General features: G+C 41.7%; 1 protein-coding gene across 1 annotated transcript in view; it reads right to left on the bottom strand.

Moving 5' to 3' along the window:
* Positions 1 to 13067, bottom strand: part of COL4A1 (collagen type IV alpha 1 chain) — a 169097-nt gene that overhangs the window by 17484 nt on the left and 138546 nt on the right. The window contains exons 30-44 of the mRNA XM_037799949.1: positions 12446 to 12596; positions 12099 to 12212; positions 11191 to 11358; positions 10969 to 11058; positions 9975 to 10127; positions 9670 to 9768; positions 9473 to 9562; positions 8692 to 8831; positions 8090 to 8216; positions 7915 to 7995; positions 7704 to 7802; positions 5247 to 5297; positions 2997 to 3182; positions 2225 to 2358; positions 109 to 181 (exon numbers count right to left, since the gene is read on the bottom strand). Coding sequence (XP_037655877.1) covers positions 109 to 181; positions 2225 to 2358; positions 2997 to 3182; positions 5247 to 5297; positions 7704 to 7802; positions 7915 to 7995; positions 8090 to 8216; positions 8692 to 8831; positions 9473 to 9562; positions 9670 to 9768; positions 9975 to 10127; positions 10969 to 11058; positions 11191 to 11358; positions 12099 to 12212; positions 12446 to 12596 — 1756 coding nt within the window. The remainder of the gene's footprint in view (positions 1 to 108; positions 182 to 2224; positions 2359 to 2996; positions 3183 to 5246; positions 5298 to 7703; positions 7803 to 7914; positions 7996 to 8089; positions 8217 to 8691; positions 8832 to 9472; positions 9563 to 9669; positions 9769 to 9974; positions 10128 to 10968; positions 11059 to 11190; positions 11359 to 12098; positions 12213 to 12445; positions 12597 to 13067) is intronic.

Raw genomic sequence — 13067 nt, 5'->3', positions numbered from 1 at the left:
TCTCATGCTATAATTGTGCCATAGTTGTCAATATTAAAGTACCCATGTATAGGAAGCTCTGGTAATAAATAAATGTAGCTTGGGTGTCTCCTTTACTGTAAGTCTTACCTTGAAAACCTGGAACTCCTGGAGGTCCCATATCACCCTTAGAGCCTGTGATTCCCGGAGAGCCACCAATACCCTAGGCCAAGAGAGAGAAACATCAGCCGGGACTTGCTCAGGAGATGTACAGTAATTCTCTCAAATTACCTGAACTGGTAGGTTCAGGAACCTGGAAAAGCACATTGATGTTCTGCAAAGTCGATTTGCAAACAAATGGTGTCTTGTAGTTTCCTGAGTGAGTAAAATGAATGTTGAAAGCACTGTGCGGCCTAAATTAGGAGAACTGGAAATTGCAACAATTTGCTTCATTCTATGTGTCCCCTCTGTTTGTCCAGCTACCTGATGATTTCCCTGGGAGCACAGTTCAAGTCTTATACTCCCCCATTTCCACACCACAATATAATGCCTTTAAAACAGTCAGAACTCAATAAACACTTGTTATGACCACACATGCATCTGTGATTAAAAATAAAGTAACACCAAACTACCTTATTTTGAAAGCTTTCTCCCAACACTCAAGCATACTGACTTTTCTTTAGAATGTTTCAGATCTTATTTAAAAAGTGATTTTTAAACCTGGAAAGAAAATTAAAAGTACTAAAGAAGGAGAGATTTTCCTTTATAATATAGCAACATTCACATATTTTAAAATATTGTCTCACTTCCTTGCTATTTCAATATAGTTGTTATGGATAACAGCATGTAAAAGTTGTATTGTTTCTTACATGGACTTGTTTCCTTGCTTTTACTTTATTTTAAAAAGTGCCATAACAAAAATAACATGCACACATATGCACACACACATCATATGTATACACACACACACACATATATGTATACACACACACACACACACACATAGAGTGAGAAAGAAAGAGACCAGTACCAAGAATTGTGAGGAGATTTCTATGTTACTGAAGAATGACAGCAGGATGATATGAATAATTGACAAATTACCTACACTTTCCTCACTGAAAAACTGCAATATGGCAATAATGGACCTGAAAATAAATTTACATGCATTGAAGCTTCACAAGACCCATGTGGGGGAAGTATGTAGGGCTTTGAGGAAAGGGAGTGGGTCGAAAGTGATTATTGCTACCCCATATTGCCTATTCTGTATAATTATTCATAAGCATTCCACATGCTACTGATTCAGAAGTAAGACAGCATCATTTATTTTTTAGTATTTAGTAATCCAAGGCCAGTCATCCAGTATCCATTCTTAAGAAGGTGCCCCAATGACCCTGAAACACATTTGGTGCTGATAACAGGGAATAACCTGTAGTTACTTATAAAAGAATTCTGCGTGCTTCTAAATCACTGGACAGGTGTCTGTCTAAAATTCTCCAGTTTCCCATCTCCTCTGACATCCTCTCTCTTCCAATGTGTGTATGTGTGTGTGAGACAGAATGAGGGAGGGAGGGAGGGACGGAGACAGAGAGGGAGAGAGAGAGAGAGAGAGAGAATAAATCTCTGATAACAAATAACCCATTTAGCTATGTATATCGTTAAGCTGAGCTCCATGACCATCACTTTATCTAAGAGTGGCTGTATCTTTGGGTACTGCAAAGGACCAAAGTCAATTTAAAGCAACAAGAACAACAACCCGCCTCCCCACCTTCACCTCCACCCCCAAAATGAACAAAAACCTGCTACTGATCATTTATTATATTTGGAGCCTGCTCAGTTCAAGGCTTGTCAGAGTCACCCCTGATGACATTGACAGTTCATTTCCAATATTCCAGCCCTGTTGTCATTCCTAAGAAATGACCAGGCTGGTATTACAGAACTGTTCTTTACACAACACCACTAATTATAACCCATTGGCTTGCTTGTTGCATTAAGTTTGTAAGAAGATTTTTAAACTCAGGCATGAAACTGTAATTTCAGGTATTATAACATCTTCCTTTTAAGAGTTCTTGTAAAACCAGATTGTATAAAAGAGTTTATAACAGTTGCCTTCTCTGATGCTAATAAAGATTGCTGGTTGCTGGCAAGAGAGAAGGAATTGATTTAGAGAGGATTTGGGTGTATCCACATACACACAGTGAACACAATGTGTAATTTTATGATCAGAAAAAGCTCCTTTTCAAAAAAAATCCACAAATCAATAACTTACAGGCATGCCCTGGAATCCCGGATCTCCCTTGGGCCCTGGCACACCAGGAGCTCCTGGCCAGCCTGGATTTCCCTTTTCACCTTTTAGTCCATCAAGTCCTGGGAGCCCTGGGGGTCCCGTGGGTCCCGGAAGCCCTATGGGAGAGACAAAGGTCACACGTTTAGGCTGGAAGGTGATATCATGGACGAGTGTCCTTGACTTGTGGTGGTGTCGTTACTGCTGCCCAAACGTCCCTAACTATATGTAACAGCACCACGTGAAAGGGTGTGAGTCCTTAAGAAGTCAAGGCAGGGTCTAGAAGGAAAAATGTTAAAGGCAAGAAAGAATGTTAATAGAGACACTACTGTCTCAGTTTACAAAATGCTCTTTGGGGAAATGGTGCCCAGGGATCCTCGGGCTGCCATTTTGGCAATCATGGCCAAAGGTGGAAAGGTTTTCTGGCAGGTTGTGTTGGTATAAATAGATGGTATATATCCTCTAGTCTTTTTCAACAATTTCCTTTCCCCCCTCCCTAATTATTTGTTGTATCTGCCATATTCCTTGACAGAAAGGCACCAAGAAAAGCAGTCATCCAACAGAGGCCAAAATACAGAGTGTCCAAAAAGTTTACATAACTTCAGAAATTTAAATGCTACAAACTCCACCCTCCACCCTCCCCCCCAAAAAAGTATTGGAAATTTTAATTATTTAAATTTCTTTTACACTAATTTAGTTTGTGTGAATTTTGTTTGTCCCCAGCTCTTAAACGTGACACCTGGTTGCACACCCTTACCTGGCAGGCCAGGTTGGCCCTGAGGTCCTCGGTCTCCTTTGGGCCCCTCCACAGGCAGACCTGGCGGGCCAGGTAATCCCGGCTGTCCCTGCGGCCCGGGAGGACCCAAGTATCCTTGCTCTCCTTTGGCTCCTGGAATTCCGGGACTCCCAGCTAATCCTGGGAAACCCACTTCTCCCTTTGAACCTAGACAATAGAAGCAGTTTGAAATTGTGGTGAAATTTGTTGGAAGAAGAGGAAACCACGGTACACTGAGAAGAAGTGATGGAGTGTCAAATGTTTGCCATTCCCCAGAACCCCTCGGAGGTGGGCTTTCTGAAAGCAATGGGAGGAAAACTGGACTTTGGTGCTCTTTTGTCTCCTTTTTATTAAATAACACACTAGATTCTTACCAGGTCCAGGCCTGAAGAAGAATAGGCTTAGAATACTAAGAACCTGGCTCTAATTCTTTATCCTTTTTAAAAAAGAAGGTTTCTAAGTCAAAGGCATTTGAATATGTCCTCAGATAAGTCTACGAGCAATCGCTGCGTGAAAACCAAGAACTTGTGCCATCAAGAGGCGAATGAATACACAAACCGATTCTATCCATACCATGGAATACTACTTGATAATAAAAAGGAATGAACCACTGATACAAGCAACAACATGGATGAATCTCAATTATGCTATGTGAAAGAAGTCAAACTAAAGAAAGTACATGCTATATGATTTCATGTATATAAAATTCTAGAAAATGCAAGCTAATCTACAGAGATAGAAAACTGATCAATGATACTGCATAATTATAGAAATTTTGGGGATGGGGCAGAAAAGGGGTAGGAGAGAAGAATTACAAAGCAGCATGCGGAAACTTTGGTGATGGTGGATAATTTCACCATTTTGAATGTGGTGATGGTTTCACGGGTGTATACGTGTCAAAATGTATCAAATTGTAACCTTAAAATATGTACAGTTTATTTATATCAATTATAACCCGATAAAGCTGTTGTTTTTTTTTTTAAATAAAAGCCTGTAGGGAAAAAATACTACATGCTTAGTTTAAAACATATTACCCAAAACTTGCCAATAAAAATACAAAAATTCCAAGATTATTTCAAGGTTATTAAGAAAAAATAAAAAGGGAATGAAATAGGGTCATCTCAAAAGTGTCATATAGTCCCTTCAACAAATCAAAACCACAATGCACCTTATGATAATCTATTATGGGGCAGAAGAATTTGTCAATTAGATTTTCCAGGAGTGTAGGGTCATGTAAAGAAAAAACTTGGCATGGTGGGTATCAGGAAACGTCTCATATCTTCCTTGTTACGAAGGCCCGTGGAAGCACCCTGGGAAGGCACATTTTCAAAGGGCTCCATTCAGGTTTGAAGGGGACTGTAAGTCAGGGCAAAATGGGGACAGGGCCCACCCCTCCACCATTCCCAACCCAGGCCACGTCTAGAGGCTGATCAATGCCGACCAACTAAAAGGCTTTGGGCGATTCTGGGAGGGTCCCTGGGACCCGGGTGGAGCAGAACTTCCACGTGCCGCTGCTCCTCTGAGACATTCCAGATGGACCCATCCTTTCCGAACCCTCAGAACCTGACCTGACTCACTCAGTAAGTCTGGCAACCCTCCCTCCAGCTGTCCACCACCTGCCCAACAACGCAGACTGTGTGAGCTCCACAGCTGTGGCTGTCTGTGGCTCTTCTTTGGATATTTTAAAGATTACATCTCTTAAATTTACAAGAGTGTGTGCCTTTTCTTCCTCATAAAGCGATGTGTTCTCTTAGGAAGGAGACAGTGTCTTCAAATTCCTTTCCAACTCTCGACTGTGCTCAGTCCTCAGCCCATTGTGGCTGTGAAGTGTGTTGAAGTCAGTGGCTTCTCTTACACATCCTGTCTTACCTTCACATGACTATGAACTGTTTTATATTGTAACAATTTTGAGATTCTGGTTCCTTCCCACACACAAAAATGACAAGGGTTTCTTCCGATACTATGCATTTTATAAAATGAGGGCAAATAACAGGGGATTTCTGACGATGAACGTACCACCCAGCAATTGAATCCATGAAGTAGACTGTTTAGCCACACATGCCTTGCAGACATTACCCTGTGGACCCAGTATCTCAGTCTCTATCTCACATCCAGTTACTGCCTCACTAACTGAAACAGGTGGGCTGGGCCTGCAGGCCCTCAGCCCTGTGCTGCTGCTATCGTGTGTGGCAGTGATTAGTTGAAAAGAAGAACATGCTTAGCAAATATTACCTTTCTCTCCTTTGGTCCCTGGAAATCCTGGGAATCCTCTTCCTGGTAGACCTATAAGATAAAGTCAAAAAGGGTAAGAAGCAAGGTTTCACATTATTTGTAGAACACACACTTGCACTTTGAGAGTAAAATTTTATTCCTATGGTTGTTATAAAATATCATTGACTGAATATTTATAATGGTTTTTCTTAAGCATCTTTCAGCTCAAACCACTATGGCATTTAGTAGAAATGATCTGTTTAAATGAGTATTTATTTCCTACTACTGTCTTGAGGCTAAGTAACAAAATGGCTTCGTTCAGATGACCAACTAACTGTTATTCTCAGAGGACGTGGGAAAAGCTGGGTACACTTTGGAACAGCTTTCACTGTGGAGGTCACAAACCTGAGAAAAAAGCTTGAGGGGAAGTTAAAACAGGGAGGGAGGAGGATGTGTAGGCATTGTTTTTTTGTTTGTTTGTTTATTTAAGACTGAACAAAACTAGAACTAGATATTTATTGTTTTAATGAATCATTTTTACATGAAAATTATTTTACAGAAAATGCATCTAAATTAACTATAAAGCATACAGAATGAAAAAATGAGCTGAACCAAGTCAACAGTAGTCTCGAAAACCCTAAAGGATACCCGGATCCCTATCTGAGACTCTATAAAAAGTTTCACTCACTTAAGTTTATTCTTCAGAAACTTAAATCCTCCAGAGAACTCCTATGCCAGCTAAGTCCCAAAATCCAAAGGCAACAGCCTCTTCAAGAACATAAACCAGATGTGTCCCCTTTTCCCATAATGTCGACACCCCTTTTCAACAAGAACAAGTTAGGGTGGTCACTGCCTAGACATCCCTGAAGATGGGGAAAGAGATTAAACTAGAGGAAGGTGTAGCAACAGACAAGGTGGAATTTAACAAAGGGTTATGAATTCTGAACCTCTATATAATTTTCTTCTTCTTAGTTGCTAGGGTATTGGAATAGCTAGAGGAAAGAATTGAAATGGTAGACTCGTAACCCAAAGCATCCTTTGAAATTTATTCTATAGTTACTTATTAAATTGTAATTTGAAAGTTATTGCCTTTTTGTATATATATTATATTTAATAATAAGGAAAGAACCAAAACTATGGTACTGTAACTCATTACATTCTTGGAAATTTCCTATATAACTACTTGTTAAAGCACGCTTTGAAAGATACTACCTTTTTTGCATATGTGCTGTATTTCACAATAAGGAAATAACTGAGACAGTGGAACTGTAACCCATACATTCTTTGAAAGTTGCTCTCTAACTATTTGTTAAATTGCACTTGGAAAGTTATCACTTTTATGTATATATGTTACATTTTACAATTAAAAAAATGATTAAAAAAAATAAAAAAATAAATGCGCTGAAGAAAAAGGCCAACACAAAGAAGAAAGCAACCCCAGGGTCCTCACAGTGTTATTTCCTTCCCTCCTTCTCCTCCAACTCAGGGACAGCCCCCTGTGGTGGAATGAATCGTGCACCCGAGTTGGGACTAGTTCTTGGTCTTGGTCTGCATTCTGGTGGGTGTGGACCTATTGTAAACAAGATCACTTCAAGAAGTTACTGGCCCTAAAGTGTGGCCCAACTCAGTTAGGTTAGGCTTTAATCCAGATTACTGGAGTTCTTTATAAGTACAGGGAAAGTCAGAGAGAGAAGCCCTGGGGGAGCATCCAGAAGCTGGACATCAATGGAACCTGGAAGAGGAAGGAAAAGATGCCACCATGTGCATTGGCAAGTGACAGAGAAGCCAAGGAACCCCAAGGTTGCCAGCCAGCCAAAAGATATCAACCCTAGGAGGAAAAAAGCCTTCTAGCGTCTGAAACCATGAGCCACTAAGTTCCTGTTCTTAAGCCAACAAATTGTATGTTATTTGTTTTAGCAGCTAGGAAATTAAAACACCCCCATTTCAAATTCATGTTTATCACTCTCTTGCATTACATAAGAATATTACAACATATGTGATTGTCATCATCAGAGCTTGAAGCTGGGCACTTTTTGTCCAAGTTGTAGCCCTTCCATCACTGATAGGAACAGACTCTAGAACCCACAAATATTTCCAGGACCAGTCTCTAAAGGGGGAAAACTGGGCAGAGAAGGGTGTGGTTTATTTTCATTGTTATAGCTACCATCAGGGAAATGGAGCAGGAGAATCTATCACCTATAAATACAGCGTTTTAACACAGCAAATGTTTTATGTGTCTCATTCACTCACCACTGAACGTTCAGAGTGTTTCAAAGGTAGGTGCCCATAAGTACTTGTAAAATAAATGAACACCCCATTTTCTCATTTCTTCATTGAATCCTGCTCCATATGTCCATGTCAGGTACCACTTGGGACCCAGCTTTGCTCACTTAATAGTGCGTGTAAATCTCTGGAGTGTACAATGTTAATTTCAAATGAGAGTTTCATTCTAGAAGGAAATGGGGAGCAGGGACATACCTGGTTCACCCTTCTCTCCTGCTGACCCCGGGATGCCATCACTCCCAGGCTCCCCTTTCTGGCCAGGTTGGCCCGAGGAGCCAGGCTGTCCAGGGAGACCTGAGAGAGAAAGGCACATCACTCACTCGCTGAAGCGTTCACCCGATTGGTGCTATAAGCCCCCTGAGACTCGGTTCAGTTGCCCCCAGTCTGTTTTAAAAGGAGTCTCTACCTGCTTCTCCTTTGACTCCGGGGACACCATCCAATCCCGGGAGTCCTTTGTCACCCTTCTCTCCAGGCAATCCAGGGCTTCCTAAAACAAACAAACAAAATCACCGAATGCCCATAAGTTTGAGTGATTTCTTTGTCTCCTTTAAGCCCCAAGCTCATATCACCAGTTCACCTACCTGGGTAGCCGACATTCCCTGGTAACCCTTTGGGGCCGGGAGACCCAGGCATTCCTGGAATTCCTGTGCTGCCTTTTTCTCCCTTCTCTCCAGGGCTTCCTGGAAAACCTGATATCCCTTGATCTCCCTGTGAACAATAATTGGTACATTAATTTAACATTTGTCCTTGGACATGTGTCTTTTGGCACTTAGTGGATAATAATATAACTTTTGGTGCTACAAATTGCTGGAATTCCATATCCAGATTTATAACTGAAAAATCAAAGTCAACTTCTGAAAAAAGATAAAACTAAAAACCGAAAGCAAGTAGCCAATTGTTTTGTTTCTATCTGCTACGTATCCTCTTCACCCTTCCTTTCCTTCTTTTTTCTTCTGGTGATAAGTTGCTACTCTAGCCTCTCAATAAATTCCTAAATTCTTCCTTGGCATATGGAGGGAGGGTAGAGAATAGACAGGTGGAGGAAGGCAACATGTAGGAAATCTGGGGAAAACTGCTATGTTATGACTCATATAATGTGCTGAGATGCTTATTAAAAATTTCTTAGGAATCCTTTCCATTTAGACAGAAAGAAGAGGATATTTCCACGCAAGGTGGCGATTACCTTGTCACCGGGCCGCCCAGGAATTCCAATGCCAGGCTGACCTGCCTGCCCTTTCTCTCCTTTTGTACCTTTTTCTCCAGGTAAGCCGGGGACTCCCTGTGGGCCTGGAATTCCAGGCACACCTTTTTCTCCAGGCGTTCCTATAAACACAAACAACTAAAACTGTAATGTGTGATTAGTTAGGATATTAATATTAAAAAGAAAAAGGTTCCTTGACAACCAGCCCAGAAGGTGAGTCCTGTCTCGACTTTTCTTTCATCTGTGCAAGTCCTGAGAAGCATGACCATCCAGAACAGCTTAAACTCTGTACTTTCTCTCAAGTTCCTTCTCTTTCTGTTTCCTATCACTGGAGCAAATGTTTATGGCAAAAAATTAAGGCCAGTTCAGAACTGGGGCAGAGAAGGCCAGAGGATTCTTCTGACCTAAAGTCAAAGGGCTTTACAGGCATGAATGTCTTCTGCTGGCAAAACAGAATGGAGAACTAAACAACTCCTGGGGACATAATAGCCAAGTGGCCAAGTCACTTGGAGATAATCAAAAGTAGATTATGTACAGCCTATGTTTTGTTTTATTAAATTGTGAGTTCTTAAGCAATGGCCAGAATGTCAGCCAAACATCATCCATCACTAGTCAGGAGTCCATACAGAATTATGTGCATTAACGTAAAAGACAACAGCCTGGGCTATTTTGTCCTCAGTGCAATGAGATCTCATTCTGCAGACTTGTCTTACCAGTTGTGCTCTGTACTAGAAGGAAGATTCCATTTCTAAATCCAATTTACCTGGCAGGCCCATTCCACCAACTGATCCTTTAGGTCCAGGCAGTCCTGGAGAACCTGGTGTTCCACCTATACCTGGATCACCTTTAGGTCCTAAAATAATAAAGAGAAAAATACAATTGAATAACCAAAAGTTCTCGATAGCACATCCCTTAGCTTGAGTTCTTGCCATGTTGGCAAACCGGAGTTCCATGCCGTACCTGGTTGCCCAGGATGGCCTGCTTGTCCATCCTTTCCAGGCATTCCTGGGGTCCCAGGATCTCCTCTGGATCCTTTATCACCACTTGGTCCAATCTGTCCTATATATCATAGGAAAAAAAAAAAAAAAAAAAGCAATGATGACCTATGGCTGCTTAAAAGACGTGTTGTTGCAGAAGCCCACGTTGGTTTGATATTATTTATGGAGAACTAAATAAATCTGGTTAGGCATGTTATTCTGCCTTTGTTGTTAAAAGCTTTCCTCCACATTGCACATTTTCTAAAATCAGATTTTAAGAACTATTACCTTTTTCTCCTTGGTCTCCCTTCTGTCCCTTCATGGTGCCCATGTCCACTTTATCCATTGATCCAGGTTTGCCAGGGAGACCGACATCCCCCTTATCACCTTTGTAGCCAGGGTCTCCTCTGGGTCCTGAAGAGCCTGGGAAGCCATGGTCCCCTGTAGAGGAAAGAGAGAGCAGCCCAGTGACATGTGGCCAAGGGTTTCTGAGGTCATGACCAAGTACGCTGCCCTTTCTGGCTAGGAGAAGCAACAGATTCAGAAGTTATGAAGAACTAATCACCTGCCCCCAAATGGTATTAAATGGTAAGTTTCTGAGTTACTCAGAACAATCTGACCCAAGATAAATGAACAATAAAGTCATCTTCTAAAATTCATTATTTGTTGTTAATTCTAATATATGTAAGATGGTTTATTACTTTAGACCATTTATACTTTTTTCTTCTCCCTAAAATATTTTTATCACTCCTGTTCACAGTGCCCTTCAACACCATACCAAATAATAGAAAATAACAGAAAGGGAATTTTCAGGTTCTCCTGAACAAAGGAACATTTCCATGGCTCACATTCAAAGTCAATTTCCGTTTTTTTAAAAAATTGCTTTGGACCAGTTTCAAATAACAAGATAAGAAATCAAAGTTAAGACTTGTAAAGCTGCCCAGGTTGCTAATTTGAGTCTGAGCACTTTAATTCCTGTGCCCTCGCACGACTGGAGATTTCACTATTTCTCAAATAAAAGAGGCTCAACTGTGCCAAAAAGGAAAACTTGTCTTCTCTCAGATGTGCTTGGCAGAGCACAGCTTTTTAATCCCATAGGCACTGTTCACCATGAATTCCTACTGGAATAAGGGAGTCTTCCAGATACCTGCTTGATCTTCCTAACTTCTTCCCTCTATCCTTGAAATGAAATGGGAGCTATGATAATTTGAGAATTTCCCCAGAGACATCAAGAAATAAAACCATAGGACTTTTTTTTTTTTTAAGTTATCAGCTTTCTTACCTTTTTCACCCCGTAATCCTGGAGTACCCACTGGTCCGGGAGAGCCTGGCTGCCCAGGGGTCCCCATAACACCCATTTCTCCTTTGGAACCTGTGGGCCAACGAAAGGGCTGTGAACATTTCCCCGTAATGGAGTGCTGATGGCAAACAGTAAGGACCATGAAAAGAACAAAGTGTATTTTCTCATAATCAGTTAGGGGTAGAAGTCCATGAAATCGTTTACCTGGAAACCCTGGAAGTCCAGGATTTCCCTGTTGTCCGGGAAGACCAGGGAGCCCCGACTGTCCAGTTAAGCCCGGAAGTCCTTGAGATCCTTTATCTCCTTTAGGGCCCGGCATGTCCAGTCCTGGGAATCCAGGGAAACCCTTCTCTCCTTTTATTCCAGGAGGGCCTGAAGTTGGGTGAAGTGCAAATAAGTCTTAGCAGAATTTAAAGAATGTTCTACCTACGTTCTTTATTGTGTTTATTTTAACTAATACTTTTTGCAAGAAGGTATACAAAAATTTCCCCCAACGATGGGTTGAAATGAATTCTACCTTCTCGGATATTGGTGTTTTTGGTCATCAATGCAGTCAACAGGTAAACAATGCTCTGAGACAAAAGCCCCTCCCTTTCTGCCATCTGTGATTACCACTCTAACATCAACCGGGGCCTCTCCCCAGGCTTTAGACCTAGGACTAGGTTTTCCTCAACAAATTTCTCACTGATGATCCTATCCTACACTCACTGTCACCACCTTAATTCTGAGATTATTCTTGTAGGCAAAAGTAGGTTCTGGACATGGGCTCAACTAGTTTCAATTATCCACAATTAATTCATCTTGCTCAAGGAAAAATAATACAAAAACACAAGTCACTTTGAACTAAGCAAAAAAGTTACTGAATATGCAATAAAGGAGAAGTCTCTTTGTTTGGCACATAAACCAAACTCAAGAGGGCGGGAGGTGGGGGAGAAGAGAAACCTGTTACTCTATGTTTAACCAAGCAACCAAATCCTAATCAGATTTATTTTCACAGATCAGAACTTTTCCCCCTATTACTTCACAGATTAGACTAACCTCCTCTTCACTGTGTCTCCAAGCCCATCGAGTGTGATTTAGGGAAGGAATAATCTAGAAGACTGTGGCATTACCTGCTAACCCTGGTGGTCCCTGTCCTCCAGGGGGGCCCATGACTCCAGGAGGCCCTATTCCTGGAACCCCTGGAGATCCCTTGGGACCCTGTAATCCAGGAGGTCCTGGGTCACCTAGGTGGGAAGAAATTGTGAATAAACGGCTTCGGAATCAGTCTATTTCATAACACACACTACCCACGTACACAATAAATGCAACAACAGAAAACCATGAGCACTGGTTGAGAACTTTCATCCTTCATTCATTCCACAAACACTTAACTGAACAACTAGCAGGTGCTCTGAAGATACAAAAACAAAGAGACCCAGCCCCTTGCCACAGGCTAGAGTTATCTGCAGGAAGTTACCTCTGATGCCCTGAAGCCCAGGGGGGCCAATGGCTCCATGTTCTCCGGGAATGCCTGGTCCACCGATGCTCCCCTTTTCCCCGGGAGTGCCGGGAATGCCAGGAAGACCTGGCAATCCTTTCAGTCCTGGCAGACCAACTCCAGGCTCTCCCTTAAATTCCCCAAGACACAGAGAAGCAAATTAACCAGGCAACGTCAGTGCTTTTCTCAAGCCAACGGCACAAGTAAAGACTATCAGCTACTACTGTGGACACATTTAATAAGAATAGTACCTAGTCAAAGCTCTGCAGTTCGTGACGCTTCCTCACACCTATTATTTCCTTTCAGTCTCACCACGAGCTCCCGAAGTAGGCTATTTTAATTAATTTTATTATACAATGGAAGAAAACAAAGGCTCCCCAAGATTGGATGACTCATCCAAAGTCATCCAGGTAGGATTTCAACTTAGGTCTTCAGACCCCCACGTCCTTAGTCTTCCCCTCTGCTCAGCTGACTTGAGTTTCTGATGAAGAGCTGACTCTAAATAAATGACAGGATGCCAAATAATGCTTTATGACCCATAAGTTGATTTCTTTGTAAGAGCTGGAAAGTTCCAGGACTGGAACAGGACACCACTTTTTGA

Source organism: Choloepus didactylus, chromosome 12 (assembly GCF_015220235.1).
Source record: "Choloepus didactylus isolate mChoDid1 chromosome 12, mChoDid1.pri, whole genome shotgun sequence".
In the NCBI taxonomy this organism is placed as follows: domain Eukaryota; kingdom Metazoa; phylum Chordata; class Mammalia; order Pilosa; family Megalonychidae; genus Choloepus; species Choloepus didactylus.
Note: the sequence above shows the minus strand (reverse complement) of the source record. Positions and strands in the feature narration are given on the sequence as shown.